At 43.0% G+C, this 19,669-nt stretch overlaps 1 protein-coding gene across 1 annotated transcript in view; it reads right to left on the bottom strand.

The window, feature by feature from the left end:
• Window positions 1–19,669, bottom strand: part of CDHR1 (cadherin related family member 1) — a 50,891-nt gene that overhangs the window by 12,698 nt on the left and 18,524 nt on the right. The window contains exons 7-14 of the mRNA XM_043980965.1: window positions 10,380–10,493; window positions 8,807–8,950; window positions 7,535–7,613; window positions 5,730–5,830; window positions 3,149–3,355; window positions 2,593–2,745; window positions 1,428–1,592; window positions 231–298 (exon numbers count right to left, since the gene is read on the bottom strand). Coding sequence (XP_043836900.1) covers window positions 231–298; window positions 1,428–1,592; window positions 2,593–2,745; window positions 3,149–3,355; window positions 5,730–5,830; window positions 7,535–7,613; window positions 8,807–8,950; window positions 10,380–10,493 — 1,031 coding nt within the window. The remainder of the gene's footprint in view (window positions 1–230; window positions 299–1,427; window positions 1,593–2,592; window positions 2,746–3,148; window positions 3,356–5,729; window positions 5,831–7,534; window positions 7,614–8,806; window positions 8,951–10,379; window positions 10,494–19,669) is intronic.

The raw sequence follows: 19,669 nt of genomic DNA, 5'->3' as shown, positions 1-19,669 counted from the left end.
CTGCCCCCCTTAAATTTTAATATAAATGTAAGTGGTCATTGATCTTTTACCTACATACCTCTCCACTCTCCCCTACCCTGTGTTCCTTTTCTATCCAGCTCCTCACAGCCCATGCCAAGGGCACTGACCCTTCCTATACCAGTCTCCCCACCTCCTCCCACTATGCTGATGACATGTGACACTGTGATAAATCTTCTTGATTCGGTGTCCAGGTCTGCAGTTATACTTACAGTTCTGCTCCTGCTCCATAAATGGAGTATTTGACTTCACCCCATAGTCCTGAGTCTGGATCCATTGCCTAGAAAAGTGAGTCAGAGAGAGCTCAGACACTTGGAAATGTCAAATTTGAGAGATAGACGGAAGCTCACCGGTCACCTAGTCCAACCTTTACCCAGAATTAATTCCCATCATAACGTCCTGACAAGTAGTTATCAGATATGTCCATAGGCATCAAGATCTTTTGTGCCTCATCCGGGTACACCATCCCCTGCACCCGCATAGAAAGGTTAGTATCTTAGCTTCCCTATACTTGGCAGTTGGACATCCTCTCCACCGCCTCACAAGGGGATTTTGGAGTCTACTTAACTGGGGAAACTGTCCTGAGACCAGTGGTTTTCCTCCCAACAGAGGAACCAGTGGGTTTAGGATCTGAGCAGAATAGAAAGTAGACTGGGAGAAGGGAAGACATGGCTCCCCAATGGGTCTTTGTGAATTTGGATTAAAGTCCAGGATCTCTTGATCCCATAAAAAGGATGATTTAAAAATGTTCCTTTGCCCTCATCCCCATGTATCCTACCATGACATTTAAAAAGACAAACTTCATTGTTGGGAAACTTAAGGAAAAAACCCAGGCAGAAGACAACCACCATTGTTCTTGACTCTCTCCCTCTTGAGTTGTCACCTATTGGTTGGAGCCCTTCCTAGAGTTCTGAGGTAGATCCCTCATGCTTGATGTTTTCCTTTAAGCTGAAGGGCAGTGCCTGTGCTAGCTGAGGGCAGAAAAGATACTGACAAATAAACAAGGATAGGACTAGGACACTGGAAGAAGGGGGAGTATATGGCTCCGCATGTGGGGACTGATGGTGGCTTTGGAGGTGTTGCCTCTTCACATTTCCTAACTCAAGCATCCTTTGCTTTCCTTTTCCTGTGGCACCTGGGGATCCTGGCAGAAAATAAGTATGAGAAAGCCTCTTCCAGTTATCCCTCATCACAATGCCCTCTAAAGCCCCAATCCAGTTTCTCAGATGGAGAAGCCAAGCTCCCAAGAAACACCAAATCCCAGACCCCACTTTTATCACCTCCCCATCCTGGACAATAAACTCATCTCCCTCATGGATTCATCACAAACACCTCACCTTTCAGTAATAGTCCTACCACCCCCCCACATACCATCATGCTCTAGTTCCTCAGGCTTATTCCCAACTCACTGTGACGGCCACCACATTAGACCCCCCTGGAGAATTCTCCGGGATCCGGGCAATGTAGTAGTCAGAGGAAAACTTGGGAACATTGTCATTGGTATCCAGAAGGTGGATCATGATGTCTGCTGTGGAGCTGAATTTCTCTGGAGTGTTCACTTCCACAGCCAGAAGCTGGCAAGGGAAGAAGAAGGAGGTTGGGGGCATTAGGGCAATGTTGCCAAATGACAAACACAGCCTGGGAATGAAGATTGAGGCAGCTGTAGAACAAACTTGGCCTTGCTGCTCCCACCTCATACAGGGGTTGGTAACTTAAGGCATGTATGCCAAAGATGGCATGGCAGATGACTATAAGTAGCATGGTCAGGTAGCTCTAGGCAAATCATGAAATTGGAGAGGCTTGTTTATTTTGTCTTTCTACCTCTGTTAATAACACCCATTTCTTTCCCTAGGTACCCTGACCCTCCCCAAGTGATTCTCTAGTACCCCATCCTAGCAGTCTCTGCTGGATCAACAAGCAATTTAATCTCTGCTCTGGTGTTAATTGATCATCTGCTGCTTCTCTTCTCCTACTATCTCTTTGCTTCCCTGGGAACCTGAAATCTGAGGGAGTATTCCACTTTAGAATCATGGGATTTAGTTCTGGAAAGGAGCCTTCTGGTCCAACTTCCTAAACTAAGTTCAAGCACAGTGAAGTGACTTTCATGTAGTTTTCACAGTTACTAAGCAATGGAGCCTAGATTTGAACTCAGGTCCTCTGATTCCTTTACACAGCAGGGAGATTCCTCAAAACATACCAGTATTTCCTGGGGAATAGAGGAATAATCTTATAAGTGGTTACCACAGCCCTGCTCTCCCTTCTTTGAAGGAAATTGCCACATGCCATCCCCTCAGAAAGGAATGGAAAAATGGAGCAATAACATTCCAGCTGTGACAAATTACCAGCCCTCGATTGTACAGAAAGGATGGATGAAGAGACTTAGGACAGGTTGGGATCATGGGGCACTTGCCCAGCCCTTGGGAAGGGATGGGGCATCAGGACTTAGTGGGTGGGATCTGCTGGGAAAGAGAAAGGAAGGGCCCATTCTCCCCACCCCCAGCCTGGCTCCTCCCCTCTTGACTGATAGAGTTCCCTCCGGCCCCAACGGCCAGAACCTGGAAACTTGCATGGTACCTTAAAGGATAAGAACTTGAACTTCTCAAAGTCAATGGCAGCTGAATTTTCCACGATGATGGTGACCTGAGCTTCATTCAAGACGGTCTGGGGAACTACCCGGAAGATACCCCCAGCTCCCACAAGCCTCAGGTTGAACTTGGCATTTGCTCCCTGGGAAAGAAAGGTAGAAAAGAGAGGTACCAGGATCAAGGGAATAGAGAGTAGGGGTGGAGGGTTGGGGAGAGATGAAAAGATACAACAAAAACCATGGACTCATTCGCTTCTCAAATTGTTGTTTTTTAAAACTACATTTCACACACTTCATTGAATATCAGCTCTGGAAGGGACCTTACTGACAATCTAGATGAACTCCATTATTTAAGGATGGGGAAACTGAGGCTTAGCACCCAGTTAGCAAGAATAATTAATTCATATAGAAAGAAATTGAATGGCCCAGTTTCTCTCTTCTGTATCCCAACTCAAACCTCTCCTCCCCTAACATAGGTAGTGGCTGCCTAGGATTTCTCCTGCAGTCACACGTTTCTCCCAGAAGACAGAGGGTGTTCTGACCTACCTGATCAGAATCATTAACTGTGATCTTGAGACCCCGAAGGATCTCTCCCTCAGATGGATGCTCATACATCGTCAGCTCAAATGTATTCTGGAGTCCATTCTCGCCATAGAATGTTGGGGGATGGTTGTTGAGGTCAACTACTCTGATGGTCACAGTAGTTGAAGCCTGAGCTGCTGAGGACCGACCTCTGGGACCGACCTCTGACACCTATAGGAGGGAACATTGGGGGTTCAGGGCTGCAGAGCTAGGTCTAGCTCACTCCAGACCTTCAACACGCACACGCATACACATAAACAAATAAAAGTACATTTGCTGCATCTTCACATTCCATCCAGTTATCTAGCTCTCCACCCTGCCATCTGCTGCTTCTTTCTCCCTGTACCAGGACTTTCCATGCCAGGCCTGGTCTTCTGCACCTTGACCTCTGCAGTTTGGACCTCCAGAATCTATGGTCCCAGTACCTGGAGAAGTTAAACCCCTCATCTTTCGAGCACTCTCTCTCCTGGACCAAACCCATTTGATGGATGACTAAGTGTTAGGTAAACTAGCCCTGTGAGCCCACTATGGCCAATGGCCCGGCCCCAGACACCAGATCATGTTTCATCTTCACACGTCCAACCATCTAGCCATCTACTTACCAGCCCTTGATGTCCTTGCTCTAATTAAATCAACAGTATGGTATCATTACTTCTGGAAAGGATGTGGCATTTGACTGCCCTGTATATCAACTGACCATCCCTGTCACTTACCAGACCCAAACTTCCTCTCCTGGCTTCCATTCCCATATATATGTTGGCTTCCCCATTAGACAGTAAGCTCCTTGAGGACAAATATGGTCACTCCTCTTAATTGTATCCTCAGGGCTTAGCAAAGGGTCTGACACACATTAAGAACTTAATACATACAACGCACATATTTGGAATGAATTATTCCAGATCCCTGAATATACAGACACCCACAAACATCAGGATATAGTTTGTGGTAGTGGAGATGGGTCCAAATTTGTAGTCAGAGGACTTAAATGAGAATCCTGACTCTGCCATTTACTAGCTGTTTGAGCTTGGGAAAGTTGCTTATATTTATGATGCTATAAGTCACACGGGGGGCAGCTGGGTGGCACAGTGGATAAAGTACTGGTCTTGGATTCAGGAGGATGTGAGTTCAAATCTGACCTCAGACACTTGACACTTACTAGCTGTGTGACTTTGGGCAAGTCACTTAACCCCAACTGCCTCACCAAAAAATATGATTAAGTCACACAAATACTTCTCTCCCAACAACCCTCCTCCCACCCCCAAATACACAAAAATATACACAGAGCTCCCTGACTGATCTTATATATAGGCAGAGTAAATAGTAGTATATGTGGTATGATTTTTAATAAAACCTTAAAAGCTCCTCTCCCCCTTAAAAAAAAAAAAACTCTTGCCCACAAAACCTAACTAATATCTGAAATTCTAGCTATAATAGGAATTAGAATATTTCATGTATAGTTTCTCCCCACCCCCCAGCCCACCCCAGGCAAAACACAGGTCTCCCTTGGGAAGCATAACAGCTTGTGCCTTATCAATCATTTATTTACACTGAAGTGAACAAGATTCTTTCTTGATAGCCAGTATTCATATCAAAGGGTGTGGGGCATAAAGAGGAAGATTTTAGGGAGTTTCTGGGAAACAGGGATAGGAAGCTAGAGGCACAGAGATGTTAGTCCATGTGCCTTGGGTTGCTTTCCTACAGTAGGTTGGCAAATTCCCCCAAAGCAAGGCTTTTGAGTGGGGCCAGACTTTCTGGGATTCATGGGAACCTTGTAATATTATAATAGGTAGGTAACAGGCAAGGGCAGGACTCCCTGTTGCTGTTCCCCACCCATTCCTGGAAAAGGTGTGCCCCTCCCTGAATCCCTGAACAAAGGTTGGTACTTGGCAAAATTATGACCCTTGTTAAGCTAGCCTTCAGGACCCCCAAGAGACCCTTCCTTGTGCCCTTTCCTCCTTCCTGGTTTTTCCCCAAGTGTTCAGTTCCATTTGCTTGCCTAGCCCTTCCTATCTAAGGGGAAAGTCATCTATTAGTGGTATAATGGAAAGAACCTTTTCTCTGCTAATTTCTAGCGGGGGTAAGGGATAACCAGTAAATGGGGACAAGGTTGAGTAGCTTGTGAACTGTAGGCAAGCGACTTCCTTCTCATTCGGCCTCAATTCCCTTATCTATAAAAGCACTATAAAAATACTTGTGCTGTCTCTTTCCAGTTTTGTGAAGAATTCTTTCACAAAGACTATGTAAATAGGAGCCATTATGATTATTAAACTTATTTGCTTAGGGGAGTGAGGTACTTAATGTTACCTGCAAAACCAACTGCACCCAAAGGAAAGAATCTCTAACTGTGGAATTTCATATATTTGTGATAAGTGGGGAAAATGTTCTATGCCCCTGAGATTCCATAAGTGATGAGCCATTTTGTCTTCCTACAGGGTCAACCCTTCTGTAAATTCCTTAGAGTCATCAGAACCCGTGTTCCGGCCCATAAACAGAAATTCAATCCAAGTGATCAGTAGGTTCCTGGTGAGCTTCTCCCAGTTCTTACCTGTACTCTCAGCTCATACATCTCTTTCTTGAGTTGGCTGGGGGACACTGTGACAGAGATGCCTCCTGTGGTTTCATTGATTCTGAAGGCTTCATCACTCCCTGTTTCAAAACAAGATGAACTGTAGTTCCAGCCACAAGGGGGAGCAGATACTAGACCAAGAATAAACCCAAGTACTCTCCTCAGGATGGGACTCCAGGGTCCCACATCTATAGACTGGTCTCCTATAAGGTTAAGGTTTTTTAATATGGCAATGCCTGTACTTTTGTGCGTGGCTCAGATGTATAATATTTACTATAGGGGGTCTGTAGCAGCTTGTGGGCCAAAGGAAACAAAATATAGATAGAAACCCTGAGACATCGGGGTGAAGGCAGAAACTATGGTGTCTGAAGTATTTGGACTATCATCATCTTCCTCCTTGTGAGGAAAAAGTGTGTGTATGAAAAGAGTCGCTGTGATTGTGTGTGTTGTATGCATGGATGAGAATGTTGACTGTGATACCAAGTAGTCAGCTGGCTGCCTTGGAGTAACTCTTCCTTCCTTCCCATCATATCCATTACTTATGAGATATGGACTTCAAGTATACCAAACTTTCTGTGGTACCCACTAATGACATCTTGCAACAGGAGAACTTTGGGAATTCAAAGTTAGAATCCATCAACTGCTTTTTTAAAAACAACAACAAAACTCTTGGAGTTTTAAGCTCAGTGGCTTAATTCTCAATGTCCTGCTGGTGTTTACAGCCTTGATCATTGACTTCTTTCTTGAGCTATTGCTTATCATTGGTAGTTTTCATGTTCCTGACTCTTGGCCTGGTCCTGGGTAAAGACCCAGACGAGTTGTGGATAGTATATGATTGGGGGTGGGGAGGAGAGCATAGAACAGTATAGTTTATGTGTTTGTGTGAGTGCAGAGAGGAGAATTTGGGGGGTACAAGTTGATGTCTTTTTGTGTGTCTACGGGAAGGCTCATGTGCTTGTGTTGTGTATGAGAGTATGAGTGTTACATTGTTGGTGTAAGAGGAATCTTTGGATGTGTAAATGGGTGTATGTGCATACTTATGGACACAGAATAGAATGGAAGCTATTTGAGGACAGGGACCATTTTATTTATTTATTTTTATAGCCCTAGGATCCATCATATAATGGATACTTAATAAATGTTTGTTGGTTTGTATTGGCTTAAAGGCCAGTGGGTGTGGTTTGTGTGAGATTATGAGATTATTATAAGGGGCAGCTAGATGGCGCAGTGGATAGAGCACCAGCCCTGGAGTCAGGAGGACCTGAGTTCAAATCCAACCTCAGATACTTGACACTTACTAGCTGTGTGACCCTGGGCAAGTCACTTAACCCCAATTGCCTCACAAAAACAAACAAAAAAGGGAAAAAAAAGAGATTATTATACAATAACAGTGTAAGAGGAATTTGGGGATGTGAGTGTCTGTGTGTATGAATGTGAAAAGAGAGTAGAATGTAAGGTCTTTGAATGCAGCCAACTATTTCTTTGTCTTTGTTTCCCCAGCTCTTAGCACTGTGCCTATCACATAGTAAGTACTTAATAAATAAATGCTTGTTGCTTGAGTATGAAGTAGCTTTTTGTTATCTTTATACAGAATTGAGAATAAAAATATTTGATAATAAAGGCCATGAGCAGTTTGATGCTCCATAGAATAGTGTAGCTTTTGTCCTTAACATCTTGGATACCAGTTCTATAATTAGATGGCTGGGGCCCAAAGAGATTATGAATCAAAGGTAGGGAGACCAGGCTGCTAGGGATCCTTTCTTCAAACATCTCCCAGAGCTCACCATTCACAAGGCTATAGAGTACCATGTTAGGGTTACCCCGATCACCATCTACAGCAACCACCGTCAGGATCTCTGAACCCTGGAAGAAAACAGAGAGCAGCTACATGAAGACAAGAGGAGAGATTCCTGAACTTCACAATACAGGGCAGCCCTGAACAGGCATTCCCAGAGCATCCCAGATCAGGAGAAGGAACAGCCTCATCCCTTGTTCTTTGTCACAGCCCAAATTCAGGGAATATGAATTCTTATCTTGCTCACCACTTACCATGAAAGCCATTTCTGTCATTGCAGCACTGGAAGCATCTTTGACTTCTCCTACTCATCCATTGTCATCGAACTGTAGAATCTCAGATGGGAATTCATTTCCCTTCTGACCTTAACCTGAAGCATGAATTCCTCTATGAAATTACTAAAAAGTCCATCCTCTTATTGAATATCTCCTGGACCAGAACACTTCTGAGGTTGACCATTCCAGTTTGGGGCAGCTCTAATTGTTAGAGAAGTGGTTTTTTGTTTTTGTTTTTTTAAAATATATTGAAGCAAAAACAGCTTCTTTGTAACTTTCACTCTTTGAGCTGCTTCTGCATTCTGGGTCCAAATAAAATCAGTCTAATCATCTAAAACTCATCTAATCCTTTCACATAGCAAACATTTAAATATTTTAAGACAAATTTCATATTTCTCCTTAGTTTTCTTCTCTAGGTTAAACAAATTTCTTTCTCTTTCTTTTCTTTCCTTTCCCTTTCCTTTCCTTCCCTTCCCTTCTTTTCTCTTTCTTTTCCTTCCTTCCCCTTCCCTCCTCCTATCCATTTTTCTGTTTAAGAACTATTCACCATTCATTTTTATACAGCACAGAACAGGATCTTGGGAGAATGAGGAATAAAGATAGATCCATTTTGTTGGGATAATCATAGAATTATAGAATTAGAAAGTACCTTAGAGACAATCTAATTTAGCACTCTCATTTTATAAAATAAGATACTGAGGCTCAGAGAGAGTGACTTAACCAAGGTCACATAGCTAGGTAGTAGCACTCAGAACTTCAGACTCCCAATCCTGTGCTCTATCTAACCAACTCTCAAGGAAGTTATAAGAATAGGATGCAGTGTGGTCACAACACAGTAGAGGATAAAGTTATTCAAAAAGAATGATGAATGTCTTAACTGCTTGCATGAGTGGCCAAAGAGGCTTAAAGGGGAACTAAAGACAAGCCTGAATTCTTGCCAAATTTTCCAGAGTCAAGTATCCCCTCCAAAAGATAGTTTCACTCACTGGATTGGAATCCTCATAGACATAGCCATAATATGGCGTGCCAACAAAGACAGGGTCTGTGTCCTGGGCATCATCCACATTGATGGTAATGGTAGTGGTGGCTGAGAGTACCACATAATCTCCTCGGAGCTTCCCTCCACCATCCTGAAAGAAGAGACAAGAATCAGAATTGTCCCAGACCCAAGTCAGCTTAATGTTTTTTGGGGCAGACAAGATTTACCTCATGACACACTGAGCAAAAAAAAAAAAAAAAAGCTTCAAGGTATATAGTTAAGCATTTAATTGTGTGCTATAGCTTATAAGGGCTAAGAGATCAGGAGAGTGGGGCAGGTATCAGTGAGAGCTGGAGCAGTCAGAGAGGTTGTGGAGGTGGAATAAGCTGGGTCTTAAGGAATGGGTAGGCTTTACTTAGGCAAGGAGGATGTGGAAAGAAAAAAATAGGCACTAGTGAAGGAGTATGGATAAATTAGGGTATAGTACTTCAGTAATCAATAGTCTTCAATGTGTGCATTTTTCCATCAGTGTAGGAGTAACCACATTGATAATTTTACTGATCTCATTCATACTTTCTCATAATTTTCTCATGATTTTGTCCGTATTTTCAATAGCAATGGTTAACATTAATATAACACTTTAAGATTACACACACACACACACACACACACACACACACACACACACACATAGACTACATGCCTAGTAGGGAGAGCATAATTATTACTTGATACTAGCAGGGCAGAGGCACCAGGAGGACCATTGCCAGAAGATGCCAGTGGCTCCCAGCATAGGAAATGTGCCCAAAGGCACACAGGTGTTAACTGGAAGAAATGGTATTTGATCTGACTCCTCAATGTCTAAATCCATTGTCCTTCCTGCTGATGTGCCAGCTCTTCTCACCAATGGCACATGTATTTGTGAGAGTGTGCCCCAGGTTTATGGGGAAACATTCCATTGCAAGTTTTCTTGCTCTGCTATTTCATTAAATGCCTTTGGAAATTAACTGGCCCAGAGAGGTTATGACTTGCTTATGGTCATGCAGGTAATATGTGGCAGAGATAGGATTTGACTCAGGTTCACTGACTCCATTTTAGCACATCTATCCCACTGTTCTGGGTTTGTCTTAGATCTCCCCATCTTTGGTTTCAGGAGAGGAACAGGAAGGATCAGAATATCATAGCCCCAGAGCTGGAAAGCATTTCAGAGTTCGCTTTGTTCATTACCCTCCTTTTACACACCAGGAAACTGGTACCCAAAGAGGATAAGTGACTTTTCAAGGCCATGACTGTAGTTAGCGTCAGGCTCTAGAGCCAATCTGCATTGCACTAAGTCTCTGTGTGTTTCCTTTATTCTGCATAAGGAAGCAAAATTCAAACTAAGAGAACTATAGTAGCCCCTTCGATCCATGATGTCCACCCTTCAAAGACCTGATCATTCTTTTTCTCTCTTCCCATCCCAGGAAGAACCTGCTTCCTTTAAAAAGCAGACATACTCAGCACTGACAAAGGTTGCTCTGCCCTCCAGATTCCCGGATCTGCCACTCCAGATTTCCAAAGAAAGACCCTGTCTGTATTACCTTGGCTATGACAGTGATGAAATGAGTCCTTGACTTCTCATAGTCCAGAGAGGCCCCAGCTCTGATGCGTAGCACTCCACTGTGGCGGTCCATTGCAAACTTGCTGTGGAAATTCTGTAAGAAGGAGTGGACAGAGGGGAATAATGCAGTCTCTGAGGCTTGATTCATGTTCCTGGGTGAGCACAAGGTCCCCACCATAGAGCTCTCTCACCCCCCTTTCAGGTGATCCGATAGGGCTAAAAGAAAAGTCACTCAAACCCCAAAAGCCCCCATTGTGTTTCCTCTTGGAAAGACATAGCATCATTGACCTCAGTGTGGATTGTGGAAGCAGGAATATGCTTGGGAAATTGCATGGGGCAGGAAAAGGATGATGGATTCAGAAATAGAGGTTCCAGATCAAATACCATATCTGTATGACCTTGGGCAAGTCATTTAACTTTTCAAGGTCTCGGGCTCCTCACCTCTAAAATAAGAGGGTACAGTAGACTCAATAGCTTTTAAAGTCCCTTCTAGCTTTAGGTGTGTCATCCTATGATCTTGCTATGTAATGGGAGATTAATAAATACTTATTGATTGATTGATCCTAATTTATAACTTCATATTCCCTCTTTATCGAGTCAGAGTATGTTAGAGCCGAAAAGGACCTTTCAAGAGATACACAATACACACTCTTAAGTACAATAGAGAACACTCGGGTCAGCTAGATGGAGCAGTGGATAGAGCACCGGCCTTGGAGTCAGGAGTACCTGAATTCAAATCCGGCCTCAGACACTTAACACTTACTAGCTGTGTGACCCTGGGTAAGTCACTTAACCCCAATTGCTTCACCAAAAAAAAAAAATAGAGAACACTACATCTCCCCCCCCGCCCTCAGCTCATTTCTCCATAGGGTATCAGGAACCACTAACTTTTAGTTCCACCTCCTACATGCAGCATTCCCTGATCACCCCAGCCCAAAGTTCTTTTCTCCCTCTGAACTCTTCCAGCCCTTATCATCCAAGTACTAATATGATACTTAACATCAACAGCCTCTTTCTTGCTTGTTAACTTTTCTTGTGTATTTGCTTTAACTCTCCAGCTTGATTTTTCACTGCCTGGGGGCAGGGACCAATTATTATTCTTGACCGATTCAGGACTTTGCACATAACTTCATGGACTCATTGACTCTTGTAGCTAGAAGTGATTGAAAGGTCACTTGGTCTAGCTCCCCACCTCCAGGCAACTGCATTATCATTGTGTGTTACAGAAGGATTGCTGGAGCTGGTGTCTGAGAACCTGGGCTTGCATTCTGACTCTGCCATTTTATTGTAAGTTCTTCGAAGGCAGGGAACGTTTTTACCTTTCTTTGTACCCTCAGCACTTAGCAAAGTGCTTGGTGGATAGCAGGCACTTCCTAAATGCTTATTGATGTGCCTTGACTTGTTACTTATAAATTATATTACCTTGGGCAAGTCACTTCACTCAATTTTCATTAATCGATGCATTTTTTTACCAATGTATTTATCAATGCAATTGATTAAGCATCTACTATGTGTCCAGCTGGCACTGTGTTGTTAGGCACTGAGAAAAGAAAGACAAAAATGACACCATCCCTATCCTTGAGGACCTTCCATTCTTTTTTGGGGGGGGGCAATGAGGGTTAAGTGACTTGTCCAGGGTCACACAGCTAGTAAGTGTTATGTGTCTGAGGCTAGATTTGAATTCAGGTCCTCCTGAATCCAGGGCCAGTGCTCTATTCACTGTGCCACCTAGCTGCCCGTTTATATTCTTTCATCTCTAAAACATGGAAGTTCAAACTAGATTATTTAGCACAGTAGTATCAAACTCAAATAGAACCAGGGGCCATTAGATCGATATAAAGATCTCTGAGGATACACACTGAATTAGAAAAACACATATTAATGCCTATGTTTTATTGTATTTTTATTTCTTTTGTTAAATATTTCCAAATTCCATTTTAATCTGGTTCCTGGTAACTCAGGAGTGTTGTGGGCCATATGCAGCCTGGGCAGTGTCTGACACCTCTGATCTAGATGATTGGTTCCAGTTCTGAATCTATAACCTAGTCTTGATTTACAGATAAGACAATGTAAGTGAAGAGAGGTTGAGTAACTTGTGGAAGGTCACACTGCTAGTTAATTAAACCATTATTAACCATATTTAAATCACTAATTTCTGGGACTGTAGCCATCTAGGGCTACAATAACCCACTTCTGGATGTTCTTCTTTTTCTGAGTCCCAAACAGAGCCCAGGGGAATAAGTGAAGCATGATAAAGAGCTATAAATAGTGACCATTCCACCAGCTATTTTTGCTGGTTTTAACAATTCAGCAAACAACACCTATTGCACCCTGTCAGCAGAGGTGACTAAATGAAAGACCACACTTTCTTTTTTTGACTCTTGGTGCTAGGCAAACATTTCCCCTGGAGCAAAAATCTTGTTGAGGAAAGGCAGGTACTAAAATCAGTGGGATGGTGATGCAAGCTGACTATTTTGCCCAAGGACAAGTCTTTCCTATCCTTCAGTAGTCTTCCCTTTTTTGATTTCTTGAAGAATAGAGAGTTGATAGTCATATTCTTTGGCTCACAGATTTAAAGCTGGAAGTCACCTTTAAAGTGATCTAGTCCTACCTCCTAAATTTATGGTTGTGGAAACTGAGGCCAAGTGCATGCCCAAGGTCACCCAGGTGGTAAATGACTAAGCCAGAATTTGAAGCTGGCTCCTCTCACTCCAAATCCAACAGGATAATTCTATGTGCTTGTCTCTCTAGTCTTGTCTCTCCAAGTAAACTCTAAATTCTTGGAAAGTAGGAACCATATAAACAGAGTAAGATGTCATGGATTCCCAAACCTCAGGGGATTAGTCAAAGGTTATACATTTTCAGATAAAAAGGCTTTTAGAAATGATCTAGACCAGTGATGTCAAACTCAAATAGAAACTGGAATGCATATTGACTTAGAAAAACACAAATTAACATCATCTATGTTGCATTCTATTTTTATTTATTTTGTTAAATATTTCCCAATTGCATTTTAGTTTGGTTCAGGTCACACTCAGGAGTTTTGTCAGCATGCCCTCAGGTTGTGAGTTTGACACCTCTGATCTAGACCAATCCTCTCATTTTACAGGTGGGGAAACTGAGGTCACGGATGTGGTAAGTAGCTGAGATGAGATTCAAACCCAGGTCCTCAGAATTCAGATCTGACACTCTTTTCTAATGTCTTCTGTCATTCCTGCGGGCTTTAGTTTTTAGGTGGCTACTCTGTCAGGTTTCTACTCTTAAAGGCCATACCTTTGAAACATTTTAAATCATTTTATTTCTACTCTAACCAAAACAGGGCACAGAGTGTATTTGCTCCATGTCATGCTGATAAAATCACGGCCCTTTTGAAATACTATTTTTCTAAAATATGTCACACACACCCTTGTGAACACAACATGATTTACTGCTTTCTTGATGAGTCAGACCATTATAATGAGACTGTAATAATGTCTTAAATACAGAGATGAACTTGGGGCCCACTGAAGTATGTAGAGCTATTTGTTCCTACATGAAATGGCTGAGACTGTGGGGAATCTTGAATTTTCATGTCTGGTTTTTTTTTTGGGGTGAGGCAATTGGGGTTAAGTGACTTGTCCAAGGTCACACAGCTAGTAAGTGTCAAGGGTATGAGGCTGGATTTGAACTCAGGTCCTCCTACATCCAGGGCTGGTGCTCTATCCACTGTGCCACCCAGCTGCCCCCATGTCTGTTTTAAAAATAATTTTTCTGCCTTTTTTCATAGGTAATTTTGAGAATTAGAAGGCAGCTCAGTGATCATCCGGTTGAATAGTTTTCAATCATGGACCTCAGTAACAGTCTATGCATAGATGAGGAATAACAGGAATAGCTAGCATTTATAGAATACTTGAAGGTTTACAACATTCATTACAAACATCCTCTTATTTGATCCTTACAACAACACTAGGAGGTAGGTGCTATTATTATCCCCATTCTACAGATGAGGAAAGAAAGTCTTTACTCAGAGTCATGCATCTAGTAATTGTCTCAGACTGGGTTTGAAATCAGGTCTTCTTGACTGGAGGTACAACGCCCTAGCACAGTTCTTAAAAAGTCACCAAGACTTCTGGAATACCCCCCCACACACAATTAATACATATATAAATCTATATACATATATTTGAATCTATACATAGGCACATATGCCTTCTTTTAACCAAATAATATGTCTCCCACAAACATTTGGGGCATGGGTTGTGGCCATGCTCTCAGATGACAAACTACTGGACCATTTCTGGGGTCAAGGCCACCCACAAAGTTTCGGAGAAAGTTGAAGAGGGACAGGAGAGTATTTCTACCAAGCTTCAGCTGCCAAGAAAATATAAGAAGAGCAGAGGGGTTAGTGGCCTGGGTGGGGGAGGGGGATAGTGCTCAGACTGTAAATTTAAGAAGGAAGAGGAAAGGGGCAGCTAGGTGGCGCAGTGGATAAAGCACCTGCCCTGGATTTAGAAGGACCTGAGTTCAAATGTGCACTCAGACACTTGACACTAGCTGAGCAACCCTGGGCAAGTCACTTAACCTTCATTGCTTCGCCAAAAAAACCCCCAAAAAAACACAAAAAAAGGAAAAAGAAAAAAAAAAGAAGAGAAAGGACAGAGAAAGACAACAGAGAATAATGGCCCTGGACTAGGCATATCAGGGCTAAAAAAGGGCCTTATAGATCACCATGTCCAGCCCCTTTGTTTTGAGAAAACTGAGGCTCAGAGAGGTCAAATGAGACTATCAAAGAGTCAGTCAGTAAGTGTCCTTTTTTTTTTGGGGGGGGGGGCAGGGCAATGAGGGTTAAGTGACTTGCCCAGGGTCACACAGCTAGTAAATGTCAAGTGTCTGAGGTGGATTTGAACTCAGATCCTCCTGAATTCAGGGCCTGTGCTTTGTCCACTGCACCACTTAGCTGCCCCCCTAGTAAGTGTCTTAGATAGGAGTCCAGCCCAGGTCTTCCTAACTCCCAAGTCCAGTACTCTACCCTCTCACATTGCTTCTGTCCAATCTCTTCACTACACAGATGAGGAAAAAGAGTCAGTCCTATCCTCAGGATAGAATTTGAGATGTATAGCTAGAACACCTTTAGTAAGTGTTGATAGCAACATTTGAACTCAGGTCTCCTTGACTCTAAGCCCAGTGCTCTATCCACTGCACCAGCGAAGCAGCTGGGGCTTGTCACCTGCTGTGGAGATCCTTCTGCTTGTACCCATGGGTACAGAGTAGAGCAGAGGGGACCTGCACGCCCGTACTTGCCAGGGTTAGAGCAGTGAGTGAGGAAAAGCCCCGTGGAAGGCCAGGGTTTCCACAATGATCTAGTTAAGAACTCCAGGATGTGTCCAGCTGAGGGCACTCAGGACTATCCCAGTGGCCAAGAAGGAGAAAAGCCTGGGCCCCTAGCCCAGTGTGTTACTCCATGCTCTTTTCTTCTGTCTGTGTTCCTTATCACCAAATTTCCAGGCCAAATCATCGGCCACTTTCACCCCTTGGCTTGTGGACTCCTCTAATTCTCTTTCTGCTTTGTCTTGGTGGACATGCCTACCTTCAATTTCCTCAGGAAAGCTTTCTGAGGCTGACTTGAAGCTTGGGGCTGCCAGTTAGGGAGGGGGATAGCTATAACCCCCTCACTCTACATGCATTGTTGTTGTTCAGTCATTTCAGTCACGCCCGACTCTTTGTGACCCCATTTGGGGTTTTCTTGGCAAGGACACTGGAGTGGTTTACCATGTCCTTCTCCAGCTCATTTTATAGATGAGGAACTGAGGCAAACAGGGTTAAGTGACTTGCCCAGGATCACAAAGTTGATACGTGTCTGAGGTCAGATTTGAACTCAGAAAGATGAGCCTTCCTGTCTCTAGGGTCATACATCTAAGTAAGTTCTGAGGCTGGTTTTGAATTCCGGTCTTCTTGACTCTAGGCCTGGCACTCTATCCGCTACTTTTTAAATGTGTGGATGCTGTGATGATGAATAATGTACAAATTAATTTAAAAGTGTTTATTTGGGGGCAGCTAGATGGCGCAGTGGATAGAGCACCAGCCCTGGAGTCAGGAGGACCTGAGTTCAAATCCAGCCTCAGACACTTAACACTTACTAGCTGTGTGACCCTGGGCAAGTCACTTAACCCCAATTGCCTCACTAAAAAAACCAAAAAACCAAAAAAACAAAAAAAAAAGTGTTTATTTGAAAGTATTACTTTTTGCACAAGTAATACTATCATTTGCAGAATCCACAATATTTCCTAAAAGTAAAAACCCATCCTTATACTTGAAAGGCTGGGAATGATTGACCCAGTCCAATCTCCTTATTTTACAGAGTAGAAAACTGGGTCCTAGAGATGTCACACACACACACACACACACACACACACACACACACACACACACACATGCTTTTTTTTTTTTTGGCGAGGCAATGAGGGTTAAGTGACTTGCCCGGGGTCACATAGCTAGTAAGTGTCAAGTGTCTGAGTCCACATTTGAACTCAGGTCCTCCTGAATCCAGGGTCGGTGCTTTATCCACTGCACCACCTAGCTGCCCCATGTGACACATTTTTATATTATACTTCCTTTCCCCCTTCCCCCTTGACCTTTTAGCCTTTACCTCTCGCTGCTGTTAGGTGCCTAAAGACATTCTTTTTATTTGCTATGTGGGTTGGGAAACTAGATTACCCAGGTTGTTAGAATTGTGTAAAGGTAAATAGGTTCTGAGTGAGGGATTGAAGGGCTTTCCTGAGTCAAACTTCATTGTAAAAACGGTGATGTCCCTTTTAGTTGTCTAGAGTCTTTGTTGTTGTTGTTGTTGCTTTTTATTTCCAGATTCTTTGTTATGGTTCCCCCGCAATGTCTAAAATAGTGCTAAGGTTTTTGGATGGGACTAAGGACATTGGTCTATGCCTTTAAACTGTTTTTCCTTGGTCCACAAAGCCTTTATCCTGGCTTTTCTCTCATATTAAGGATTACCTTTAATCTGCATTGAACCACTCAGCTCTGACCTACTTCTGTCCCTGCCCTCATCCCTCTCCCCGGGGCCCTGATTGCCAAATGGTGCTGCTGACGGTTGAGCAGAGATTACTGAAAGTGTAACAGAGCTGGGCAGGATAGACTCCCTCCTCCCTCTTTAACCTGCCATGAGCACTTGGGAATAGGTGACTTCATCTTTCTTTTTTCATTTCCCCCCAATTCTCTCAGTTATAGCAATTTGGTCCCAAATAATTTCTGTTTTAGTGCTTCCTCTTGTTGCCTGACAGAGAAAAGCCTACCCAAACCCATCTCAAAAGGCTGTCTAAGGCAGAGAGGGGTTTTAGAGGTAGAATTGGATATGCCTGAAGGCAGAAGGATACCCTGAAGGCAGAAACAGTTGAGGCAGGAGATTGGACAAAAAAAAATGGTAGTATAAGGTGTAACTGGACGGCGTTTGCATTCCTCTAGGGAGAAGGGACAGTTGGGAAGGCAGCACTAGCAAGGAAGGTACCAAGGCTACAGGACCAGGGGGTGGTGGCTTGCAGGTAGATGGATAGCTTATCTATCAGAGGGGTATTGGTGAATGGAGATTGAAATCATGTTGGTTTAGCACAATACAGCATAATGCAGAAGGAAAAAGTGACCTGCCCTCAGGGTGTTCATAGTCTACCTTAAGGAAACATGGTTAATTCAAAAGAAGGAGCTAGTGAAAGAGGAACACTTACTAGAAAGGGCATCATAGAATAGAAGAGTGTTGGCACTCTAGAGGCAGCTAAGCGGTGCAGTGTATATAGATAAACCAGACCTGAAGTCAAGAAGACCTGAGTTCAAATCTAGACTTAGATACTTACTAGCTGTGTGGTTCTGGACAAATCACTTAACCTCTGTCTCAGTTTCATCATCTGTAAAATGGCAATAATAATAGTACCCAACACCCAGGGCTGTTGTGAGGATTAAATGAGATAATATTTATAAAGTGCTTAGCACAATGTCTGGTATTCATTAATGTTTCCTTCCTTCCTTTGTTCCTTCCTTCCTTTGTTCCTTCCTTCCTTCCTTCCTCCCTTCATCCCTCCCTCCCTCCTTCCTTCGGCCCCAGAGTCCTCATCTATAAAAGGAAGGGGTTAGAATAAATCTTTGCTAAATTCCCTTCCAATTTTTAATTAATGCTCTATGATTGAGGGGGAAGGGAACACATTTACTGAGTACCTATTATATGCCAGACAGTGTAAGAACTTTACAAATATTATCTCATTTGATCAATGCTAATCTGTGTGGCCCTGAGTCCTCCTGTGGTGTGGAGTGCCACCGCAGTCTAGTGGGAAAAATCCTCAATTTGGAGTTAGAAGACTTGAATTTGAGTACCGACAGTGCCTCTAACTTTGTGTGACCTCGGGAACATTACTTGAAATATGTTTAATAATTTAAGTCCCAGGGCAGCTAGGTGGCACAGTGCATAGAGCACTGGCCCTGGATTCAAGAGGACCTGAATTCAAATCCGGTCTCAGACACTTGACACTTACTAGCTGTGTGACCCTGGGCAAGTCACTTAACCCTCATTGCCTTGACCAATAATAATAATAATAATAATAATAATAATAATAATTTAAGTCCCATCATCTGATAATTTTAATTAAAAGGAGGGGATTGTACTTGATAATTTCCAAGATCCCTTCCATCTCTGCCTACTTCACAAGGCTGTTGTGAGAATCAGATGAGACAGCTTTGTAGACTGAAATCCACTTTACAAAAGTAAAATATTACTATAATTCAAGAGGAGTTCAGAAAACGGACTTCCATAACTTTCTTCAAATTTGTGAAGGGTTGTCATGCTGAAGAGGGTTTGGACTTGTTCTATTTAATCCCAGAGGACAGAACGGGAAAGTTCAAAGTTACAGGCTAGCAGATGTATATTGAATGAAAGGGGGAAAAAAAGACCTTTTGACAAATCACATCTGTCTAATAGTGGAATCACTTCTTGGGGAGATGGCTATTGTTCCATTACTGAATTTCTAAAAGTAGAGATTGGGTGACTATTTGCCATAGAGATGGTCAGTTACATTCATTCATGGGCTGAGAACCGAGAAGCCCTCTGAGGTCCTGACTATAGGATTCTAAGATTCTATCTGTATTAGGAAGAGCCTTGGGCTGGGAGTCAGGTGACCAAGGGTCTAGTCCAGATCTTGAAAGCTAGGCAGAGAAATCCAGACAATCTCTCTTAAGGCCCCTCCATATTTCTGGGCTTCAGTGTCCTTATCAAAAATGAAGGGGTTGGTGGTACCTGAG

This window comes from Dromiciops gliroides, chromosome 2, assembly GCF_019393635.1.
Source record: "Dromiciops gliroides isolate mDroGli1 chromosome 2, mDroGli1.pri, whole genome shotgun sequence".
NCBI classification, from domain to species: domain Eukaryota; kingdom Metazoa; phylum Chordata; class Mammalia; order Microbiotheria; family Microbiotheriidae; genus Dromiciops; species Dromiciops gliroides.
This window is presented reverse-complemented; position numbering and strand designations above follow the sequence as displayed.